The sequence below is a fragment of the Acipenser ruthenus genome, chromosome 24 (genome assembly GCF_902713425.1).
Source record: "Acipenser ruthenus chromosome 24, fAciRut3.2 maternal haplotype, whole genome shotgun sequence".
Taxonomy (NCBI): Eukaryota; Metazoa; Chordata; class Actinopteri; order Acipenseriformes; family Acipenseridae; genus Acipenser; species Acipenser ruthenus.
Genome location: NC_081212.1, coordinates 333775 through 359434, shown reverse-complemented (window position 1 = coordinate 359434; position 25660 = coordinate 333775). Strand labels below are relative to the sequence as shown.

The 25660-nt window shown below is 43.4% G+C and overlaps 2 protein-coding genes across 2 annotated transcripts in view; one reads left to right on the top strand and one right to left on the bottom strand.

The window, feature by feature from the left end:
• Window positions 1–4656, top strand: part of LOC117429808 (uncharacterized) — a 37583-nt gene extending 32927 nt beyond the window's left edge. Inside the window, exon 7 of the mRNA XM_058999131.1 lies at window positions 3819–4656. Within this exon, the coding sequence (XP_058855114.1) occupies window positions 3819–3890 (72 nt within the window). The 3' untranslated portion in view covers window positions 3891–4656. The remainder of the gene's footprint in view (window positions 1–3818) is intronic.
• Window positions 4657–7148: 2492 nt separating this feature from the next.
• On the bottom strand, window positions 7149–24800 carry LOC117429809 (T-box transcription factor TBX4). Its single transcript, XM_058998684.1, has 9 exons — window positions 24527–24800; window positions 20328–20477; window positions 19756–19850; window positions 14379–14498; window positions 13618–13765; window positions 10593–10745; window positions 9986–10074; window positions 9421–9668; window positions 7149–8750 (listed from the first exon to the last, which is right to left on the bottom strand). Exons 2-9 carry the CDS (start codon window positions 20472–20474, stop codon window positions 8185–8187), a joined length of 1566 nt encoding a protein of 521 aa, XP_058854667.1. The 5' UTR covers window positions 20475–20477; window positions 24527–24800; the 3' UTR covers window positions 7149–8184.
• Window positions 24801–25660: the final 860 nt, after the last annotated feature.

The following is a 25660-nucleotide window of genomic DNA, read 5'->3' as shown; positions in this document are numbered from 1 at the left end:
ACAAACCCACACTGCAGAGGGGACTACTGCTGTTACAAACCCACACTGCAGAGGGGACTACTGCTGTTACAAACCCACACTGCAGAGGGGACTACTGCTGTTACAAACCCTCACTGCAGAGGAGGCTACTGCTGTTACAAACCCACACTGCAGAGGGGACTACTGCTGTTACAAACCCACACTGCAGAGGGGACTACTGCTGTTACAAACCCTCACTGCAGAGGGGACTACTGCTGTTACAAACCCACACTGCAGAGGGGACTACTGCTGTTACAAACCCACACTGCAGAGGGGACTACTGCTGTTACAAACCCACACTGCAGAGGGGACTACTGCTGTTACAAACCCTCACTGCAGAGGGGGCTACTGCTGTTACAAACCCACACTGCAGAGGGGACTACTGCTGTTACAAACCCACACTGCAGAGGGGACTACTGCTGTTACAAACCCTCACTGCAGAGGGGGCTACTGCTGTTACAAACCCTCACTGCAGAGGGGACTACTGCTGTTACAAACCCACACTGCAGAGGGGACTACTGCTGTTACAAACCCTCACTGCAGAGGGGACTACTGCTGTTACAAACCCACACTGCAGAGGGGACTACTGCTGTTACAAACCCACACTGCAGAGGGGACTACTGCTGTTACAAACCCACACTGCAGAGGGGACTACTGCTGTTACAAACCCACACTGCAGAGGGGACTACTGCTGTTACAAACCCTCACTGCAGAGGGGACTACTGCTGTTACAAACCCTCACTGCAGAGGGGACTACTGCTGTTACAAACCCACACTGCAGAGGGGACTACTGCTCTTACAAACCCACACTGCAGAGGGGACTACTGCTGTTACAAACCCTCACTGCAGAGGGGGCTACTGCTGTTACAAACCCACACTGCAGAGGGGACTACTGCTGTTACAAACCCTCACTGCAGAGGGGACTACTGCTGTTACAAACCCACACTGCAGAGGGGGCTACTGCTGTTACAAACCCACACTGCAGAGGGGGCTACTGCTGTTACAAACCCACACTGCAGAGGGGACTACTGCTGTTACAAACCCTCACTGCAGAGGGGACTACTGCTGTTACAAACCCTCACTGCAGAGGGGACTACTGCTGTTACAAACCCACACTGCAGAGGGGACTACTGCTGTTACAAACCCTCACTGCAGAGGGGACTACTGCTGTTACAAACCCTCACTGCAGAGGGGACTACTGCTGTTACAAACCCACACTGCAGAGGGGACTACTGCTGTTACAAACCCACACTGCAGAGGGGGCTACTGCTGTTACAAACCCACACTGCAGAGGGGACTACTGCTGTTACAAACCCACACTGCAGAGGGGACTACTGCTGTTACAAACCCACACTGCAGAGGGGGCTACTGCTGTTACAAACCCTCACTGCAGAGGGGACTACTGCTGTTACAAACCCACACTGCAGAGGGGGCTACTGCTGTTACAAACCCTCACTGCAGAGGGGACTACTGCTGTTACAAACCCACACTGCAGAGGGGGCTACTGCTGTTACAAACCCACACTGCAGAGGGGACTACTGCTGTTACAAACCCACACTGCAGAGGGGGCTACTGCTGTTACAAACCCTCACTGCAGAGGGGGCTACTGCTGTTACAAACCCACACTGCAGAGGGGACTACTGCTGTTACAAACCCTCACTGCAGAGGGGACTACTGCTGTTACAAACCCACACTGCAGAGGGGGCTACTGCTGTTACAAACCCACACTGCAGAGGGGACTACTGCTGTTACAAACCCTCACTGCAGAGGGGACTACTGCTGTTACAAACCCACACTGCAGAGGGGACTACTGCTGTTACAAACCCACACTGCAGAGGGGACTACTGCTGTTACAAACCCACACTGCAGAGGGGACTACTGCTGTTACAAACCCTCACTGCAGAGGGGACTACTGCTGTTACAAACCCACACTGCAGAGGGGACTACTGCTGTTACAAACCCACACTGCAGAGGGGACTACTGCTGTTACAAACCCACACTGCAGAGGGGACTACTGCTGTTACAAACCCTCACTGCAGAGGGGACTACTGCTGTTACAAACCCTCACTGCAGAGGGGACTACTGCTGTTACAAACCCACACTGCAGAGGGGACTACTGCTGTTACAAACCCTCACTGCAGAGGGGACTACTGCTGTTACAAACCCTCACTGCAGAGGGGACTACTGCTGTTACAAACCCTCACTGCAGAGGGGACTACTGCTGTTACAAACCCACACTGCAGAGGGGACTACTGCTGTTACAAACCCTCACTGCAGAGGGGACTACTGCTGTTACAAACCCACACTGCAGAGGGGACTACTGCTGTTACAAACCCTCACTGCAGAGGGGACTACTGCTGTTACAAACCCACACTGCAGAGGGGACTACTGCTGTTACAAACCCACACTGCAGAGGGGACTACTGCTGTTACAAACCCACACTGCAGAGGGGACTACTGCTGTTACAAACCCTCACTGCAGAGGGGGCTACTGCTGTTACAAACCCTCACTGCAGAGGGGACTACTGCTCTTACAAACCCACACTGCAGAGGGGACTACTGCTGTTACAAACCCTCACTGCAGAGGGGACTACTGCTGTTACAAACCCACACTGCAGAGGGGACTACTGCTGTTACAAACCCACACTGCAGAGGGGACTACTGCTGTTACAAACCCTCACTGCAGAGGGGGCTACTGCTGTTACAAACCCTCACTGCAGAGGGGACTACTGCTCTTACAAACCCACACTGCAGAGGGGACTACTGCTGTTACAAACCCTCACTGCAGAGGGGACTACTGCTGTTACAAACCCACACTGCAGAGGGGACTACTGCTGTTACAAACCCTCACTGCAGAGGGGACTACTGCTGTTACAAACCCACACTGCAGAGGGGACTACTGCTGTTACAAACCCACACTGCAGAGGGGACTACTGCTGTTACAAACCCTCACTGCAGAGGGGGCTACTGCTGTTACAAACCCTCACTGCAGAGGGGACTACTGCTCTTACAAACCCACACTGCAGAGGGGACTACTGCTGTTACAAACCCTCACTGCAGAGGGGACTACTGCTGTTACAAACCCTCACTGCAGAGGGGACTACTGCTCTTACAAACCCACACTGCAGAGGGGACTACTGCTGTTACAAACCCTCACTGCAGAGGGGACTACTGCTGTTACAAACCCACACTGCAGAGGGGGCTACTGCTGTTACAAACCCACACTGCAGAGGGGACTACTGCTGTTACAAACCCTCACTGCAGAGGGGGCTACTGCTGTTACAAACCCACACTGCAGAGGGGACTACTGCTGTTACAAACCCTCACTGCAGAGGGGGCTACTGCTGTTACAAACCCACACTGCAGAGGGGACTACTGCTGTTACAAACCCTCACTGCAGAGGGGACTACTGCTGTTACAAACCCTCACTGCAGAGGGGACTACTGCTGTTACAAACCCTCACTGCAGAGGGGACTACTGCTGTTACAAACCCACACTGCAGAGGGGACTACTGCTGTTACAAACCCTCACTGCAGAGGGGACTACTGCTGTTACAAACCCTCACTGCAGAGGGGACTACTGCTGTTACAAACCCACACTGCAGAGGGGACTACTGCTGTTACAAACCCACACTGCAGAGGGGACTACTGCTGTTACAAACCAAAGCAAATCTTTATTTTTTATTCAGATATTTTTGTATGAAATTCGAAGCTGCTTATTGGTTACAGACAGCTAAATTCAAAAGCTGATTGGCTGTTGATCTGAGATACTAATCATGTTTTTCTTTTGCTTGCTCTGCAGATTTGGTTGATCCCGTCAGCTGTTCAGTTCTGCTCCAGCGTTGGCATCCCTTGTAAACAAACCAGCCTTTAGAGAAGGATAGGAGCTGAACGCACATTCAGTATGGGGCAAATCCCTGCAACTGTTCACACTGGTGTTAATGCTGGATTGGAAATATAACCCAGTTGAGGGGTTCAGGGCTACAATTAAACAGTGCACACGTACTTCAAGAAAATCTATTTTAACAGGCATTGTAATTAAATGTAAAAGGAATGCATTAAGGGCTTGTATCAAAGCTCTCAGCTTCAAGCAAAAATGAAATCAGTTTGACATGCATCTAAACAGTGGCAAGCTGTAAAGAAACACAACAGAAATGGGAGGGTGAAGTACCGTAACCATGTTGAAAACACGGAATACTGTATGTTTTACAACAAAGATGTAATACCAGCGTATTAAACTTCTGTATTAACACAAATGAGCCTTTTCTTTGTGACTGGGAAGCCTATATATGAAATATTGTCAGTGTGGTTTATGGCTGAAAGCCAGTGACCATGTAGAATCTGAGAACGCCTTGCAGAATTTCTTGGCTGCGCATTTGTTTGGTAGGGATTTCACAGTACAAGTGTATCAGAAGAGATGGATGGTAATCGGATCGCTTGAAGCAAGCACTGGTCTTTTAGACAAACCCTAAACATTTTCTTGTGTCTGTGTTTGCTTATTGCATTAACATTTCCAGAAGCAAATCCCTTCAGGCTTGTTTCTTGTGTACATTATCCCCCTGCAATGCATCTGTCATGCAACCCGGGGAGATATTTCAAGAATATAACCAGCCATGGATCTAAACTCTAGTAATCCTGTATCTGACCCTCCCATTTAAATCCAATATTAAAATATCTGAAGGTGGTCGGAACGTTGAGCAGAGCCCCGGTGTTGTTTTTCATTGATTTTGTTTATTTTGAGAAATAGGTTTTGAAGGAATCAGATGAAATAAAGACCAGTTTTGATACACAGTGAGCGCTGTAACGCGAGGAGATAGAAAATGACACGACTTCTTCATTTTCCTACGTGCTCTCTGCCACTGAGGTGGAAATAACAGATCTACTGCCTGAAATGCAGATTCATTATGCAGTTACACCCATTCCTTATTGAGTAGTTTTAATATTGCATGCTTGATTTCCACCACATTCAAAGCGCTCCCAGCTCTCTCTGTCAGAGTACATGTGTATGAAGTGTAAGGTAATGACTTCCACACGTCTGAGATTAGGCAACTTGAACAGGCTTCCAAAGTAACTGGGAAATACTGGGCTTAATTAGAGCGTCTTGAAAATGTCAAGGGCTAGGAGCTCTAATGTGACAGAAAGGGACAAAAGAAATGAAGCTTTGAAGAATCGCAAAGGGGAAAAAATGAATGACTTCTACATGCTTGTTCCATCACGACTGCCATCTGATTCTAGAATGAAAACGCTTCTGCAGATTAGTTTGTGTGTTGGACAGTATTTTACACTTTGGTTATTTGTCGGTCTAACCGTTTAAAGTTTTTCAAACTTTGTTTTTTTCTTGGAAAATCAAATCCAATATCCCTGTTATGAAGAAAGGTCAGAGAAATCACCAAAATGGATGAACCTCTTGATGTGGCGGAGTACATACAGTATTGCTGGAACTTCACAAAGCGTTTCCATTTGACATAAAAATGTTCCAGACTTTGCATAAACCAGTGTGTTTGTTGCTGGCTATTCATACTTCATGTGCAGTTCTCGTGGAGGGCTTGTGCAATGAAACACAATCGTGAATCTCTAGTGTTCTCCGTGTGAAACTCCTATTACTCAAACAGTCTGAAGTGACACGAGCGCAGGAAGAGCTTGAGAAGGAGCTGGTGAAACAGATCCCCGGGCTGCTGAAGGCATCCCTGTGTAACAGTGAAGTGAGGCGAGGTCAGACCTGCACAAGGACAATCAGTCCAATCTCAATACAAAACCCTGTTCAGCAGCTAGCAGTGCTCAAATCCATCTGCTTGTAAGCACTACTACTACTACTACTGATGATGATGATGATAATAGTTCATGTATTTGATTAATTGAGTCAGAGCTGTGCAAGGCAGCTGAAACCTTCTGCCCCACAAATCCCCGAGCCCTGGTCATGCAAAGGGTTAAATGCTGTACTTGAACTAAAACTAGAGCGTTCTTGCAAGGGCTGGGTTTGAGCTGGAAACCCGGTTCAGTGAGGCTGTACAGAAACCCCAGTGATCTGTCCACTGTCTCCAGTAGTGATGGATTGCAGCAACGAAAATCTCTTCCCAAAGGCTGACTTTATATACCAGCAACATGCTGTGCCTGTTAGTGCTGTTCTATCAAGCTACTTCTGTCAGTTACTGCATTCTGTTACTTATTAGGTACTGTCTTGTTGTCCAAAGCTGTAATATTTCTCATGTATCTTAATGAAGATCAGAAGCATTTTTATCTTCTTCTGCTGCTTTTCTTAAATCAGCGTCAAACTGGTAAAGCTGCTTTACTTGGCTTCTTGAACTTTCATTTTACGATTTCTGGTTGAGGTGTGGAGGAAGGATTCGGATGCATGATCTTCACAACCCAAAGAAAAAAAAATGGAAAAACAGAAAACTGGAAAACGCAATTCATTCATTCCATTGGGTTCAAGAAGACAAAATGTACAGTATGAGTACAAATCAATGCAGTGATCAGGTTCAAAATGTACATGCTGGTGATCTGGTTTCCAGAGAATACGGATGTACTGGGGCTGTGATTTTTATTAGATTTTTTTCAGTGTTGTGTGTTTGGATAAAAAGAATATGTCCTGATTTTTTGATAACATACAGCCTTTTAAAGTGAGAAAGTAATGCTTATTTGTGTGAGCCTGCAGTCGGCTTAATTCTAGCTGCAGGTCAGAGAGCTGGTCAATGGCATTAATGATCCTCAGCTGAGCCTGTAACTTAGGATCCTGCTTCAGCGACTGTCCTTTGTACTCATGTGTAAGTATACTGTACATCTCTAGAGCCTGCTGTGGAACAGTATTGCAGTGATTTCTGTTTGTGTGTTTATACTGTCGGGGCACACTGTATGTCATGCAGTTAACAGTACCTTTACATTAGGCTGAAGAGGGAGGATCTCAGATCATCTGACAAAGTAACTCCAGTCTGCATTCAGTACACAGAGTAGGTAAGCTGCATGCAATGTACTTTCCATCACTACACACAGCACACAATACCAGCGGCACATTTCTCATTTCAATTGTCTACAAATATTGGCATTACTAGATACTGACTCTTCTCTAAAACCTGGAATCCGTTTATACAGAATATATACAGAGAGAGAGAATAACAGGGTTTCTGTGACGTCATAAACTACGAGAGTTAGGTTGAGTCATAGAAACCCGAGATGGAATTATTTTCCTGTAACTCACTGAAGCCCATTTATTATTTTTTATAATACATGAATATTAGTATCTAATAAAAAAAAGACAATAAACGGGTGTTAAGGTTCAAATTGCAAGTGAATTTAATGAATAATAATAACGTAAATTAAGTCAATATTAAAGAATCTGAAGCATCATTTTAGGTGAATTAAACTGAGTAGATAATGAACTGCAAAAAAATAATGCATTTTCTTTATTTGCTGTCAAGAGTCGAAGATTATAAGAGTGATTGAAAACTAGACATTCTGGAAATTCTGGCCTGTGATTGGTTAAAACCTCATCATCGGAACATAAATAGATTGAACTATTGCCCTCACATCCCTACACCACAGGGCGATAGTCATGTGATTGGTTCACATCACCGTCAGTCCCGCCCCTTCACCACCCTTTCCCCTGCACTCCTTACAGCAAGAGAAAATGGCTGAAAGTGAAAGAACTGCTGAAAAGCTATTCTGCGACTTAACAGAAAATTAATTACAAAACATACTGCAAAAGATGCTTCAAACACTAAAATGGTGATTGAAACATCACTGTCGCTGTTTTCTGACTTTGTGAAATCCAAACAAATTCAACTCGACGATGTAAACAAATATGACGGCCAGGATCTAAACGCAGTAAGAGAGTATTGTGCAGCAGTCAGGGAGCCAGACGGAGAGCTGGACGCCAAAAAGACATTGAGATCGTTGATGTGGCATGAACTTCAAAAACACTTTCTGTTATTTATTGATTTACTTCTGCTGTATCACTTATATTTAAACAAAATATATAAAGTCGTATCTACTATCCAAAAATTGTTACAAAAATTGATGCAGAAGGTGGTTTGCAGGAGCCGCTGCAGATCAATGGCGTGTTGGTGCTGCTGTTGGGTTCTGTAGACAATGGACATCAATGGCGTGTTGGTGCTGCTTTTGGGTTCTGTACAGACAACGGACTGGCTAAGGCTACTCAGCAGAACCTGGGATTAGCTCTCAGTCCAGTTTCCTGCACTACTGTTCAGCCCCAGCTGGTACTGGAAGGAGGAGGACTCTCTGGAAGAGTACGCTGGAAAGTCACTCGAATGGGGCGAGCCTGGCTTCCTGTCGTACAGAAAGGGGGTGTCTCTCTCTCTGGAGGGAGAAGCGATTCTCTGTGCAGAAGGATTGTAAGCACTGAAGTGAGTGTCGGCTGGCTGCGAGCGCTGTCCTGCGATGGAGGCGGGGAGCCGGGGCATCATGGCTGCAGCTGTGCTGAAGTGAGCAGGGAACGGCTGATAAGAGACAGTCTCCACGCTCTGCATGCTGTAGCTGCTGTAGGGGGAGACGGACGCCCACATGTTGCTGTTGAGAGAGGGCGGAGGGGGGGGATCCTCCCCCTCAGAGCTGGAGTACATGCAGGCGCCCTGCGAGCCCACCGCCTCGTCGCAGTATGGAGGGATTATCATCTGCTGCTCGTAGGTGGGAGGGGAGCGGAGTTGGTGCTCTTCAGGGAGAGAGGAGGGGGCTTCTATATATGGGTGTTTGCAAGCCAGATCCAAGTGCCGGCTGTTGTCTGTAATGATAAAATAAATAAAATAAGCGCAGAAAAGTATGCTTGGCTCACCCAGTACCGCCGGGCTGAATTACAATGCTAATGCAAAGACTGAATAAGACAAGCTAAAGGCAAACTCCACTAGGATTTAATCCTCATTTACTGTACTTAGGCACAGTTATCTGTTATATGTTATTTTTTTATTTTGTTTTTATAAAAGAAAAAAAATAATTTTGTAACTTATATAAGGCTTTATAACACCTAAGCTAATCCTGACTAATAATAATAATGGCCATTAGATACAACAGTTCCTTTAAAGTTAAAATCCTTTTAAATGGTGGTTATGTCACAACGGTTTCTTAATTCATAATAACCTTGCCCTTACTAGGCTATGTGCATGCAAGCTAACAATAATAATAATAATGATGTAAAAAACACACGTCAATTTTCCTTGGAAAAAAATGGAAATCTTAAGCCCCTGTTATTTTGAAGTGAGCTGCTCTTTCTTTGTTTGTTCTTTGGTGACGTCTAAGCGCACGAGCTCCAGCTGCACGATCAGAAACAAGGCTGGCAACACACAGCGCTAGTGGTGGTGATAGGGTGTCGTTGAGACGCACTGCATGCCAGAATACCCTGAAACAGCACCAGCACTGAACCTGCCAGCAGTGTGCTGTGCTGGTCTCTCCATTACCTCTCCGTTTGAAGCAGTGGTAGAGCAGGCCTGAGTCCCGGGGTACAGGCAGGGAGGTGAAGGGTCGCTCCTGGGGGTCTGAAGCCCTGAACTGCATGTGGGTGCTGCTCTTGCACTGATAGTGCTGCTGCAGGGTTTGGTGAGTGCCAGACAGTGCGCCACCACCTCCCATTCTATCAGCCAGCTGGCCGTGAGCAGAAACTAGCCTCTGCCGGCCCATGCTCTTGGAGATCACAGGGTATTCCTTACTGGAAAGAAACACCATTGAAAACAACAGGTTAAGTAACCTAATAACCCTGCTTTGTTCCAAGGCTATGTGCATGCAAGCTGTTTCTGTTGCTGTAGCTGTAGCCCTCGTTTCTGCTCTGTATTGAAATGTTCCATTCTGATCCATCGGGTCTCCTGGTTCCATTTCTGTAAATCTCTTGAACAATGCCAGGAATGTCCAAGGAATTTTAATAGACTGTCATATTGTTAACTCTAGTTTATTTATTTATTTTTTTTCCCCCAGATGGGTCTTATCTTTGACCAGGAGAGGAAAGAAATGTAAAGGAGCCAGACAAACCTCTGCAGACAGGAAGCTCGCAGATCGCTCTCCTCACTGCCGCGGAACCCTTTGGCGAAGGGGTTGTTCTCAATCTTCAGCTGGGTAATCTGGAACAGAGTAAAGACTGTGTGCGGTACCACTGTCCTATCGGCTTCCCAGTAGTAACAGAGACTAGTGAATTGTAATACAGCCACATCCAGTGTTAGACTACGCAAAAGAAAGTTTGCTACAATCGCTTTCACTGCATGGCCTAAAATCTGGCAGCTTGATTTGTAATAGAGTTAAACATTCTGAACTGACCTAAGTGTGACAGACCATGTACAGTGTCAGCGCAATAGCACTGTTTTTGTTGGAACAGTTTTAGCCCAGCCGAGTGAATTATTATCTGTAAACTGTCAGCATATCCAAGTCACATGTCTGTGTTCCGGGCTTTTAAAGACGTGACACCAGGTTGCACCTCAGTAAGACTCTGTATTTCAGCTCAGACACTTCTGTGCATGGAGCCTCGCCACACGGGCACGCCTGTGTCAGCATTATCTCGGGGCCCCGCCGTGGAAGAGATCATTGTTTACCGCCCCAGCAGCGTTGTTTCGTTATTGCACCAGAGTCCTGCCATCGTCCTTACCTTGTGATTCTGATAGGACGTTACGGAAATGAAGCTGGTTTCATGGAACACGTGAGTGCAGAACGCCGTGTTCTTGGAACCAAAGCCATTGTTCTCGTCAGCCTTCACGATGTGGAGTCTCGGCTGGTACTTGTGCATGGAATTGAGAATGATCTGGGGAGAGAGTCACATTTAGGGCTTTATTGTAGTTTTAGCTGAACACTTTGAAATACATCCTATTTACAGTACAGTATATTTTCTAATCACTGGTCTTCCCCTCTAATTATTCCACTCCAGTCCAGACTGTACAATACAATGCAATGCAATTCAATTGAATTCAATACAATACAGTACAGATTGTCTCCTATATAACGCTCATGGTGCCAAGGCATCCGAGGAGCTTCACAATTAAAATGTTGACGTTTACTCATGAGCCTGTGGTTAGAATCTGTTCCAGCTATGAAGAAACACTCTCAAAGACTTCAATCTGGATACAAACGATTCAGTTGTGCTGGTTTTTCCTGCTAGCGATCTTGATATCAATTGGGATTGAATTCTACAAGTAGGGGGGGACTGACCAAACAACTGCTGGCTTTTTGGAATGGGCAGTAGAGTAGTGCTATTTTTTTTCTTTGTTTTCTGAATAATATTTTTATTGCTGATGTTCTCCAGATATCCGCGGAAGGCAGGAATGCTTGGCATTTAATGAGCTGTGCATCCCTGCCGGTCTCTCCTCTGCTGCTGTTCCTCATTAAGGTGTTTGACTTGTTGAAGGTTTTACCCTTTCCTCTTGACCCGAGGAGGGCTTTGTTTATAGACACTTTCTCAGTGTTTAGTTGTGCAGTGCTTGAGATGACCCCCGGATCTCAGTCCTGTGTTTCCTACATTTGAATGTTTAGTTTACTGCAGTTTGTGTACAAGAAGTCTAGAAAAGGAAGCCTTTGAATGTTCTCAGTGCTGCACATGATAATATTCCCAAAACTATAACTCAACAAAGATGAAGGTAAAGTCACCTTCATACATCAAAGGTATAATGTAACAATATATTGATACAGTTGTAATAAAACTACATGAGCAGCTTACAAACAAAGATGCAAAGTGAAAGAATATGACCGGGTAAAACTGGTAAAACAGAGGCATGAGGGAGCATGGATCCCAGCCACAGCCCTGTACTGCAGTGGGTTAGAGGGTCCTTACCAGTTACCCTCTCTGTGGATGGCTGCAAGCCGGCTGCCCAAACTACAGCTATTGCTGGCTCCGAATGCAATGCCCAGTTTACATGCATACAGGATCAGAAACAAGTGAGGGTTTTGAGCACATGTGTGTCGTTAAATACAACTTTCATCATGTACTTCTTATTGTCACAATTTGGAACTGGTGCTCCCAAAGAAAGCCTCCAATTCTTGCAAGCTGATGTATGCGTGCGTGTATTTATGTATTTATTTATTGATCATCCTGCCGTCCAGTTTTCGGTTCTCTCCCATCCTGTTCTGTTCCAGCAGGTTGGGTCTGTGTGGGCACAATATCCTGCTGGTATGGGCGTCAGTGTGGCTTCAGTGCCTTCCTCTGTCCTAATTGCTTCCCTTATCACTTCAGAAGCGTGAGACTAACCTTGACAGTCAGACTAGGCACTGGTCTTGGAGGCTATGAACCTAATGAGCTCTTATCTGACACAATCCAATTGGACAGGAACTCGCAGGCACCCTTTGGGCTGAGATGATGTCTGCACAGCACTCACTCAAAGCTGTTGAACCGTTTAATAGTTCAGCGAGTTCCTCAAGTGAGTTCAGTTTCGAACCTTAAAAAAAACTACTTCTTAGGTTATTATAAAAAAAATACAGACAGAGGAAAGTAATTCAGTTGTGAGTTACTTTCTTGCTCTCATTATCTGTTTTTTTATTTTTAAATATGATTAAATTGTTCGGTTTGCACTTATAAAGAAAAAGAAGCGCTTGGCTCTGTTCAGTGACTGTCGTTGGGATTTTTAAAATATGGCTCCTTCATGCACCAAACCAACATCTTTTTACAGAGTATTTTCTGTGGATTGTGTTCTTTATCTCACTGTGTAAAACAACAGCGAGGAAATGCAGATAGATCTGCACAATGCTTATTATTAAATATTTGTGTATTTATTTGCAAAAGCGTTACACGCGAGGCTTGAGCTGAACTGAGCTTACAGGATTGTATTGTGTTGCATTCAGAATGTAATTCAGTCTCTGCCAGAGGGCCCTTCACATGAGGTTACTGTTGTTGGAGATCCTGTAGTGCTTCCATGAGCTTGTTCTCAGCACTTAGTGGAGGAGCTGCGGCTCCAGCCCTGAGATCAGGAGCCAGAGGACGACTCGCGGCAGAGACTCTCTTACGGTTACATAGCTCAGGACTGACCTTTCATTTCACATTGATCCGGCTGCCACACGATTCCTCTGTATTAGAGAGGACTGCAGAGATGGTGCTCCTGAAAATGACTTGGCTTTCATGACAGTAACAGTGGATAATAGAGTCGTGTAACCCAGGGCCGTCGTGTCTGGTTTTTAAAATATGTTCTCCTTCAGCTGCAGTAGATTTTTTTTTTCTCACGAAGCTAAATGATCTGCCTATTCTGCGCATTGCGCTTTTACAGTTTCTACATTTGAAGCCACACTGTAAAAGCGTCTCTGTTTGTAAAGCCTGTTGCATTGTGTGAGCTCACGTCATTTTTAAATTGAAATGTCAGTGTGAATCTGTACCGCCGGCGACTGTTTTTAAGATCATTTGCTTTTCATTAAATGCACAGGAGTGCAGCACGTGTTTGTGTAAAGAGTGTGTGGATGTGTCTGGGAATTAGCAATGCCCATCTTTTTTAAGCACAGGGACGGGAGAGTGGAGAGAGGATTTGGGGCAGGAGTTGATGGCAGCTTTGGTGTAGCATCAAGCCTTGTTGTCTGGGGGAGAGATATCCCTCCCACCGCACACCGTTGGAAACATGCACATGGGCCTGCAATGTCTGTGTTTAATCTTGCGCTATTTGAATGTGCCCCGTCCCGCACATGCACCTCTCTTCACTTACGTGGCCGAAGGGGTCGAGGTGGTTGTTGGTGAGCTTGAGCTTCTGGAAGGAGACGAGCTGACGCATCCAGTGTGCTCCCGTAGCCGGGGAGTCTGGGTGGACATACAGCCGGCCGGGCATGGCAGGCTCAGCCTTACCAGCAACCATCCTGCAGATTTAAACCAAACCAAAAGAAAACGCATGACAAGGAGGGAGGCCACAGCATGAAAGAGGTTTCATTCTTACAGCAATGTGTAGAGCCATACTCCACTGAGGTGCTGTCTCCAGTGCTGGGGGCCAATCCACTCCCCCTTTAAAGGGAGTGACACCAGGGCAGAGGTGACAGGAATAACGTGCAGAACATACATCTAGGATACCAGAGGGAACCTCCCACTACAGCCAAGATTTCACTGTAATTTATTATGCATTTATTTTAATTAGCCATGGTTATTGAAATAAATACTTAATTGTTTGGGTGACAACAACAAATGCATGTAACATATGTTGTCATATTTATCAGTGCTCAGTTTAATGGCTTCTGATTTTGCTATGTGTTAGGTTAGCAGCCTTGAGTCCTCCTCGTTCACACACACAAGTGTCATTTTTAAAAGTGCATCTGATCAATTTTCCATGGGGATCTTCAACTTTCCTTCAGTATTTGTTAAAGTCACACTCGCACCCGAGTGCAGGTAAGCAGATTCCTGGTGGCCCCCCAGGGCCCGGTTCCTAGAATGCACAGCTACTGATCCTTAAAGCCTGGAAAATGGGAAGTGATCACTTGCCATTTGTTATCGCAGAATTTGTACCGGTGGTCATCGGCAGGCACAATGTCAATCAGAAGAATGTACTTGGTCTTCGGGTTCATTCCCGTCACTTTGATCCTGTAACTAGGGAACATTCTCCTGCAAGACAATGTAAACCAGGCCATCAGGAGAAGACAGTAACAGGTGCAATAGGTACCCATTCTGGTGCTTGAGTTACAGTGTAAATGAGAGTAATTATTCAGCATTGTATTGCAGGTCTATAATGTTATAGCACTGAATCAGATCAATAGGCTTCCAGAGATCTCTGTTCTATGACAAACTGCAGTAAGCAGCTTTCATTGAAATGTGCTGTGAGCAGAATATCTCTGTGTAGTTTTCCATGAACATGCAATGAGGTCCCAGCTAAACACAGCAATGTCCCGGGCTTTAAACAAACGTGTGAAGATCATTCATTACTACAGTGGAAAATGAAGCCCAGCAAAGACTTCTAAAATCCTCGCTGGCCTACTTTTAAAGCAAATAAAAAGCCATGCACTTTCTGTCCCGAGCTTTGTAGGCTTAAACTCTGTTAACCCAAGTGACCCGAACGAAAGCGGATTGGAAGGTGTCTTTACAGAGACTTAAGCCTGATGAAAATCACAGATAAGAAAATCTCTAATGCCTTCTACCACTGCGTTAGCGGCTCTTCAGAGTGCTATTGCCACAGGAGGTGTTTGTTTCCACACAGATGAGCCGGAGATTACATGGACCAAAGCCCTTATAACCACATTTCCTAAGTCAGACCGCCACGGCCGCACGTTCAAAATAAGTGCCAGCTGACGAAGAATGAATGTTGATTACGGTTTCAACGTCAGTGGCGGGGGGTGGGGGGGGGGGGGGTGGGGTTGTGTCTCAAATGGATGTCTAGGTCACACGAGTTCAAGAGAAATCCACTAGGAAGCAACGTGCTTGAATTACTAACACTTGTGAGTGTCATCGTTATTCCTTTAAGCAGTTCAAGAATATATATCAGGACGTTCAGGTCCGCAGTGCAGCAATGCTTTTAAGTGCCTGTCTAGATTAGAAGAAACATTTGTTTCCTTTAGAAGTCTGATTGAAATGAAAGTAGGTGCGCAGGTGAACAGCTTACTGTTTGAGGAGAGGAGGGGGAGCACTAAGAGCCCATTAATATGACATGGTCATGAAATACATCAAGGGCCTCTTCGTGCTCCTCCAAGATCATTCCTTTTTTCATCCCACAAACCTGCACCCTTATAAAACTTAAGTGCTTTTTAATGGCATTTAAAATTGAGCCCTGCCATGTGGAGTTCGTATGGCAGACAACTACCCAGCCTCTCTGGTGTCTGAACCCACAGCAGCCCTGCACAGGATTCTGAGAGAGCAATGCTCTATTTATAGATGGAAGGCTGCAGCGTGGAGAGAGCACAGTGCTTGGGTATACTGCTGTCTCGACTCTCCTCTTGGAAAGCCCTTGTGTGGTATGCTCATGTACACAAACCTTGCACATTGCAATTGGAAGTCGTTTAAATGAATGGGCGCACATTCCTCAGGATTCCAGTGCATTCGCAGCTATTCCTGTGGTGTTCCATTTGAATTCATTATGAATGGAGGGACTTTTTATTTTGTTGTTATTATCTTCCGGACTAGAACAATGATTATAAAATAACATCAAAACATTTGTTATTCAGATGTTACTCCATCGATGAAATTCAAATTGAAATTCATTTGAATTTACGGCCATTGTTTTGAAGCATGACCAAAGTAATCAAATAATATCTGCCCATGAGGAGGAGATAGTGAGCTAATAACCAAGTACTATCATTGGAGGACAAAAAGTCCATGAAGCTTTAATTACAACTTCTGCTTCCTGTGGATTGTTAAAACTTTGTTCTGAGTGCAGTACCAATATGTTAAAAAGGGCAGTTGCCCATCATGGCAACATGCAGCAACTGCGTTGTCCTCCCTGTTAAAAAAATAAAATATAATAAAAATAATTCTGTTTATTCGATTTCTTTTTTTGTTAGCATGCCATTCATTTTAAGCTAATTTTAAGAAATGTAGACATCCACTGCACACCTTGGAAACACCAAACCCAACCTCCCCTCCACAGATCTCTGCAGGACTCCAAGCCCTCCCTCCCTCCCTCCCTCCTCCCTCTTCTGCAGACTCATTCCTTATCAACGGGTCCTACCTGAATTCTCAGCTTCATATCGGACCAGACGTTTTTAAATTAAGTAGGACTGGGTGGGGGGACAGCCTCCTTTTCTTCTTTTTTCTGACAGCACGTGTCAGCTGTTTCTTTTCGCTGCCCCACTCGTGTCAGCTCATCATGACGGATGGCGTCTTTTCTTGAAAATACTTTGAGCAGATCAAAGGGTCTTGTGGTGATGGAGTTCCCTTTTCTCTCCGTGTCAGTGGAGATCTAGAGCCTCTTACTTCTCTTCTCATCACCCACGCCAGCCCGCTCTGACTCGCTGTATACAGACACTGTACCGTTAGCTTTGAAGTGCTGAATTAGGACAGGGCCCGACCTCAGAATAACAAACAGTACAGCAGGTTCAACTGGAGTTCTTCTCAGAGCTTCATTTGTCAAGACGTTGCTATGCAGTGCGTTTACACAAGCTCGAGTGAACTCCCAGTTACATGGATACCCGAGCAGGGTGTTAGCCCTCAACAAGGAGCTTCCTTAACCTCAGCATTAGCTTTGATTTGTATTTGTTTTATTTATTTATTTGTGGTTTTCTTTTGTTAATTAATAATAATAATAATAATAATAATAAATGAATGCTATCGCTCTGCTTCCTCTTCTTCGGTATGAACAGGAATGTAAATGATATAAAATACAGTAGTTACCTTAGTCAGTTTCTGGCCTCGCTACACCACTACAGCAGTAAAAATGTCAGCGCCCTGGATGAGAGGAAAATAATCTTCTTCCACCCGGCTTTTAAACACTCAGTGAGTTAATTAATGGATTTATTGAATACCAGCTGATAAGTACTTCTTAAAAGCAATCCCGAGCATGAGGAACGAGAAACAGCACAGCTCTACTACTGGTCTCCTGCTTCTTCAGTACGAACGGGGGTGTAAATGATATCAAATACAATAGTAACCTAATAGCGGCCACGATAATTATATTATTCTAGCTAGAGGTAAACGTTAGCGGCTGTATAAACTGCAGGAGTTTGAAGTCTTCACCAGAGGACAGCTGTACAAACCGTGGAGCAGACGCACCACATCAGAGTCCAACATCACGGATAAATATTGAAAAATGGATTCAATAGAAAACCTGCTCTTGTGGTTTTACAGCGTCACCAGAAACCCTCAATAAGATCACAGCCCTATTATGTGCAGTTAGATGTGCAGTCGAGTCAGCTCTGAACCCCGGCAGTCCGAGTGGATTTATAATCCAAACCACGCTATCGGAATGAACCGCGTGCTGTGGAATCTTTTCAAGGCGCTCACTTCAGATATGACTGTAATGAGTGACCTGCACATGTAAACTACAGTGAATGACACAAACTGAAAGGTAGTTTTCCCCATTCACCTATTCACGTGCTTTGATTTCACTTGGGTGAGTATTGAAAACACTAGACGAGGCTCATTACTTGTACTTGATCAGTACTTGAACAGTAAAAAACAAAAAATAGCTTCAACTTCCTAATCCTGCAAAAGGGGCGTTCTCTGTAATTCATTGTGTTTTGACATTTAATTGCATAAAGGGTTATAAATGAGTTAATTTCAGGACTTCGGTCCAAGTATTTTAAATAAAAGGAACACAAACAAGTCAGTAAAAAATCCCAGTATATCTGGCACATGCTTTTATTTGAAGGGCCATGTGCAGCTGTATATTTTTTCCATTCTTAAATTGGACTTTAATTGTTATTTCATATAATGTTTTTGTTCAGATGAAAAGCACTGTTATTTAGGCTTCCAATTAACAGGATTTAAGCATTCACTACTGGTTTGCAGATGCCATTGACGTACTGTTTATTAAAATGATTTTAATGGGCGATTTGAATACGTACTGTAGTTTCTCTCTGCCCAATTTCTCTTGCCTCTGTGTAGCTTTATATCTGTTGTAATAAATATTTATTGCATTTGTATTCAGCCTTGAGATTGATTTATCAGTCTAACCCTAACCCCTTTCTATATCTAATCTAGGATGTAATACATTGTTTCAAATTTCACAGTTCTCAGTTCTAAACTATAGCATCTCCTATCTGGTGTTCTTGGACTACCATGCAGAGTTAGCATTTTTCTTTTCACAATCGAGGGAAACTTTTGCTCAAGACCATTAAAATATATTATATTCATACAAGTTCTAACATCATCGTGGCTGTCTCCAGTACTGGCCCTGAGGAGCTATGGAAGCCACAGTGCCACATGGCAGGGAACATTCTTCACGCAACAAACATATTTAATACATTTCCTGACTAGTGGCCTGGTTTTCTTTTTAAATGACGAGATCAAGGATGGGATGGCCACTGTTTTAATAATTCCAATGGAAGCAGTATTTAAATCCATCACCATTTAGATCAATTGAATATACTGCAACATTGCAGACAGGTTCAATTAATTTTAAATAGATCGGATGTATTTCTTCCACATGTGCTCCTGCATGAGCTTATACTTTGCCATTTCTATTTTAATGCTTTTGTTTTAGGGCCAATATGTCGACAAAGTAATACTTTTTTTTTTTGGCAACCCCATCCTGCCACGTCCCAGCTGCCCGACCTCGTCGTTCTCATAGACTCTGCTGCTGTCCTGAGTCCTCCTGAACCCCTCTGAGCTCCCGGGGATGCTGTCAGTATGGTTCTGAGAGGGGGCTTCTCAGTGTCAGTAGGATGGGTCAATATGGTTCTGAGAGGGGGCTCCTCAGTGTCAGTAGGATGGGTCAGTATGGTTCTGAGAGGGGGCTCCTCAGTGTCAGTAAGATGGGTCAGTATGGTTCTGAGAGGGGGCTTCTCAGTGTCAGTAGGATGGGTCAATATGGTTCTGAGAGGGGGCTCCTCGGTGTCAGTAGGATGGGTCAGTATGGTTCTAAGAGGGGGCTCCTCAGTGTCAGTAGGATGGGTCAGTATGGTTCTGAGAGGGGGCTCCTCAGTGTCAGTAGGATGGGTCAGTATGGTTCTGAGAGGGGGCTCCTCAGTGTCAGTATGGTTCAGAGAGGGGGCTCCTCAGTGTCAGTATGGTTCTGAGAGGGGGCTCCTCAGTGTCAGTAGGATGGGTCAGTATGGTTCTGAGAGGGAGCTCCTCAGTGTCAGTATGGTTCTGAGAGGGGGCTGAGTGTTTGAGAGGGGGCTCAGTGTTAGACAGTAGGATGGGTCAGTATGGTTCTTGGTGGCTGTGAGCTCTGCATCTCAAGATGTTTCTCCACCCTCCTTCATTCACCAACCTGCCCGCCTTCGTGATGATCATTTCTGTTCCAGCCTCATGGAACTTCTTCCACAGCTCCTTCTCGTGAAGACACACCTTGATGTTTTCTATATTCTGACACATTCAACAAAAAAATACATACACAAATATTAAGAACTGTCTTCTATAATCATTTGGTAAAACGTTCACTTGAACTAAACTGAACAGTAAATTCAATAACCGAGGCAAGAGTTTCGGTGAAAAAAATTAAAACAATTGCATTATAGATTATTACATAATGTGGCCCAGTATCTGTGTTCACTGGTCAGCGAGAGCCAATGGAGAGGACGGCGGTCAGAGATCAACTAAGGTCACGTGATCACCCCCCCACCCCCACCCCACCCCTCTACAAGACTACAAGACATGTAAGTCTGAATTTAAGGATTTTGATAACCAATCACATTAGCAGGAGGAGAGCTTTAGACTCAGAATAGCTTTCAAACCTGCTATGGTGCACCAATCAACTATTGCAAATTCAGCACTGGAACATTAAAAGCTGTAGTCAGAACTTCAGAGAGGTTTAAACCAGCACTGTGTGCTGGAGGAGTTCACCTGGTCAGAGCCATTCCCCCGAGGCGCGGCGCGACCCCCTCCTGCCACGCCCAGCTGGGAGGGCTCCGCAACGAGCTCTGAGTGCCCCGTCGACTGGGCTGCTGTGAAGCCTTCCTCGGTCACAGCCGGGACCTTGTCCTGGAGCATCTCCTGCGGGAACAGCCAAAGTGGAAGCCCTTGTACAAGTTCACCATGGTACATGTGCACGGCACGTTATCACACTGTGCTATGCTTTTACTGCGGGAGACTTTTATAAGGGAGAACACTACACTTTAACATCAAACCCATCGAATGACATTATTGCCCACTGGCTTGTAAGCATCTCACTGGACTGCATATGTCTGTACACCATCTTGCCAAGATGGGCACCACACCATCTTCAGGGAATGTAGAATTGCTGTCCTGACCAGTGCTTTACAGTATCTATGGTTATTATGTACCAGATTGGTCTGAATTGAGCCTATATCAGAAAACCAGAATCTATGTATTAATTGATCTATATTAAAAAATGACCCAGCTTTCTTTCATTCATTAGATTAAATATTGGTGCTGCTGAAGTTCTGGAACCCTTGTTTTATGTAAACTGGCACAACAATCCAGTTTGCTGTCAGAAAGGTCATTGTCTGGAGGAGAATTCGCACAGTTCCGCATTGGGTTGGAAACAAACATTGGTTATTTTTAACCAGCAGGATATCGGTCACTGAGATTATTAAGTCTATATTTAAGACAGGTTGTGGAAATGTTATGCTTGTAAAGAACTAATTTAAGGCGTTTTGTTGATAAGAAGAACTCCTCCATGTAAACAATGTGAGTGCAAAGCTCTTGAGATTAAAGGGGAGCAAGCATACCCTTTTAAACTCATGCAGACACTGGGAAAAACCAATAAAGATAAGAGCTGACAACAGCACTAAGACTATGAAAGCAGCACATCAAGAGCGGAGCTTCACCGTGAAAGTGTACCTTCCTCTGCCGTGTTTAACTAAGCACAGTGCTTGCATCTTCCTCTGTACCTTCCTAAGCACAGTGCTTGCATCTTCCTCTGTACCTTCCCAAGCACAGTGCTTGCATCTTCCTCTGTACCTTCCTAAGCACAGTGCTTGCATCTTCCTCTGTACCTTCCTAAGCACAGTGCTTGCATCTTCCTCTGTACCTTCCCAAGCACAGTGCTTGCATCTTCCTCTGTACCTTCCCAAGCACAGTGCTTGCATCTTCCTCTGTACCTTCCCAAGCACAGTGCTTGCATCTTCCTCTGTACCTTCCTAAGCACAGTGCTTGCATCTTCCTCTGTACCTTCCTAAGCACAGTGCTTGCATCTTCCTCTGTACCTTCCTAAGCACAGTGCTTGCATCTTCCTCTGTACCTTCCTAAGCACAGTGCTTGCATCTTCCTCTGTACCTTCCCAAGCACAGTGCTTGCATCTTCCTCTGCACCTTCCTAAGCACTACATCACTCGGACACACAGGGGCACATTCATCAAGGTCCAGGTGTAGGTGACACGTGTTACCAGAAGAATATGGGCTCAAGCAACGTGCAGGCTCTGCTAAGATTCATTCATTTTACAAAATATGGAGCTCATTGCAACACAGTGAAGACCTCCTTGAATCAGGAATTCATTAACCACTTGGAAGATACAGCTTGTAGCTTTTAATTGAGTTTTTCTTGTTCCTTTAACTCAGGGGACGGCATCTTTGGCTCTTCCAGTTCAGGTAATTTCACTGCAGGTCTTCGTTCCAACCAGTTCCTTAATAGGAACCGACAGGAGATCAATAGAATGAAGGACCTGGTCTGAACGAAGTCCTGCAATGGAATCCACTGGAAGAGGCACGGTTGCCTTCACCTTTTCAATCCAATCCATTTTAAACGGCCCTACCTTTTTTCTGTTTACTGTTAATAACATAGTATCAGTTATTCTAATGTAATGAACTAACGCATGACTTCAGCACATTGCTTCCACAATGACCACTCTTTTCCATTGCTGAGCATACCGGCAGTGTAACTTTACACTTCTATATCAGAAGGACTGACACATATTTTAAAGGCCTGCTGTACATGCAACCTGCCTGCCACTGCGTCACTCTTTGAGCCAAACCTGCTGTTACCTGCAGCAGTAGGTGGTTATACAGCTTCTCGTACTTTTATATCTCAGGAACCAAAGCAGAATATGTAAAAGCTGGGATTACTTTTCTCTTCACACGTGTTATTTTTGTAATAATATTGCATGTATTTTTATTTGCACTTTTGAATCTAAAAGTATGAAAAAAATAACAATGTAAAAACTTTTTAAAATATTATTATGAGGCACTGCACCTTTTTATGATTGTGTTTCGCTCTGCGATGCATTAGCACGCCCTCTGCGATATGTGAAGCTTGTATAATATATACAATTATACTAATATAATAACATTATTCCTATTTGTATTGCGGGATGCTGATGTCACCGTTTGATCAACAGATTCTTTTTGCATATCAATCAAAAACTTTAAATTAACTAATTAATAAATAATTAATGTCCAAACAGTGTTCTAGTATTATGGACATATTTTGGGTTCTGAATTGTAATTGTCCAGCCTATTATATTAAGGCTCCTTAACGGATACAGCGCTCTGTAATTATAATTATTAGAAATGCATGTAAATTAAGTAAATGCTCATGTAAGTAGCCCACGTTATTAGTGTAAAATATAGGAGCGTGTATTAAGCATTGTGAGCCTGTCCGTTTGTGTTCATATAAAGGCTGAACATGCCTAAATAAGCCTATGTATATTTCATATATAGGCTTACTGTTTTCTTAAGATGTAAACAATACTACAATTGTTTAAATAATAAAATAGTAATGGTTAAAAAAATGGGAACATTAAAAACACGCCCTTTTAAATTGGTAAAAAAAATCTATTGTGACAAATAATATGAACTTTTTGTATTATTTTTTAAATTAAATATTTACAGGTCAAAAAAAATGGAATAAAACTGACGGTAAATGAAATAAGTGTTATAATAATCACAAGACAGCGAGAATAAACCAATTCCAATTCAGTATCGCATTTAATGAAACGAAAATCGTCTGTTGCTGTTAATTGTAATTGGGAAAAGGCAACATGTTGTCTGATGCGCACAACTTCTTAGTGATTGAGACCTGGGTTAATAAAATATAATAACACAAAGGCGAGAGAAAATCTAACACGAGAAGCGTCTGGAAAAATAAATCATATATATATATATATATATATATATATATATATATATATATATATATATATATATATATATATATATATATATAATAAAACGGAAAAAAAATAGCATCTTAAAATATATTTAGATGTGTTTCTTTAAAGTTTGAGACAAAGTACAGGTTATTATGATTAAAGAAATCGACATTGCATTTGCAAATCCGCACATCGTAAAGGCTTCAAATAATGGCACATACAAAATGGACCCACAGTTGCTAAAATATATATTTCCTGCTGTCTCCAATTTTATTCAATTTTATTTTTTTCGTGTCGCTGTTTGTAATGTATATTCGGGTTATTATTGTTTTATAGCATATCTTTATATACACATACATCGGGCTTGCACAATTACACATACAGTATTTTAATAGCAGCGGTACAGGCCTGCATTGAGGCGTTTGCTATTTTGTGAGAATGGATGTTTTGTGTTCAAAAATATAATAATTTATATAATATCCATATGCTTATGTAATGGCGCAGCCTTGTAAATCACAGTTTGGTTGTGTCCCTCTAAATGGACTCAAAATCAAGTAATTATTTAATTTCAAAAACTGAAAATAATAACGCGCTCCCTTGCTGTGTAGCATCTGAAGCACAGGCCCGTTCAGTACGGCATATGAACAACAGCAATACAACCGATAGATAGATCGGCATCTCCATTGGAAACCTAGATGAAATAACACACTGCGTTAGAAACAAGGTGATGTGCATGCAACTTTCTGTTATTCACAAGCAGGAAAACAGCCACGTCTTGCCGCGTCAAAAAGAATAATACAATAATAAAGCATATCAAGATAGGCTTTACTGTAAAGTGGCCAAAGATAAAGTAATAATTAAATCTCGTTAAAACGCACAGGTCTCACTATGCGTTACGCAGTTTTAATCTCTCCAGGATTATATGACACTTTGAAAACAAAAGCAAATTCTCAGACAGCAAAACACCAGCGCGTTTATTTAATCGTATTATTACCTCATGGATTCTAAAGGCAGGGTTCCAGCATTCCAGTCAAAATCCGCAGCTTTTACGAATGAATATAGAGTTGAACAAAATCCCACCAGTAATGCACTGTTTTTGGGTGTTTCCTTTCTGTTCTTTTACAGAAATAACGGTTATTCGAGAATCCTCAGTATATAATAAAGGTATAATCTGATATAAGTGTTAAACAAAGGCTGTTGGTCTGGAGTGCATAGTGTCAGCGCTGAATGTTGGGAGTACGGTTTTCTGTGAAACAGAAAAAAAAAAAAGTTTTACTCGTGCCTTTTGATTTCTTAAAAAAAAAAAAAAACCACAGTGAATTATTTGGCCCTTTCTCTGACTCTCCCTCCTGCTCACTGCTCGCTGCTCGCCTGTGCTGACGTTGCTCCTGTCAATCATAGATACGCTGCACTGGTAGAACGAAACACATACAATTATATAACATCATATTTTATATGAGAATATTTATAATAATAAAAACCAGCCTCGTATAATCTACCCTTTCTGTTTTTAAAACTTTACTTAAAAAAGAAAACTATCAGATTGATCTGCTAATGATGTAAAGACTAATTCAAAGATAATATAGACAACATGTCTAGACTTCATATTGTTACATTTATAAAAAAACACATTCTAATCTATGTTAAGATACTGTACAGTATATTGCAATATTAAATACCACAGATCTACTAAAGTTCCACAAGATGAGACATCTCACACAGTACCGAAGATCATGTTTAAAATGTTTATTCATTGAGATTTATTTGTATGTTTTTAATCGGTACTGGTATAGGACAGCATTCACGGCTTTCCAAACAATGTGTTTATATTTTAAACACTTTCTGAAACACCTTTCGAGTGCTGGGTGTTACTGGTGTGATCTAAACCTATGCAGTAGACCACAGAATCGCCGCACTGTATTTGAGGGGGTTCCAGTAATGGACTGACCCACTTTATCCCTGCAGAAAAGGCATCAGTTTGGGTCATTTGGATTTTTTCATTTCAGTGGACCCCCCTCGTTTTAAACTTGCTGAACATTCCACGAAAACCCCTGAAGATGCGTTAAACAGGTCTCAAAGATTTGGATGCGGCTAATAAGAAAGTGCAGAGGTATACAAGATGGATGGG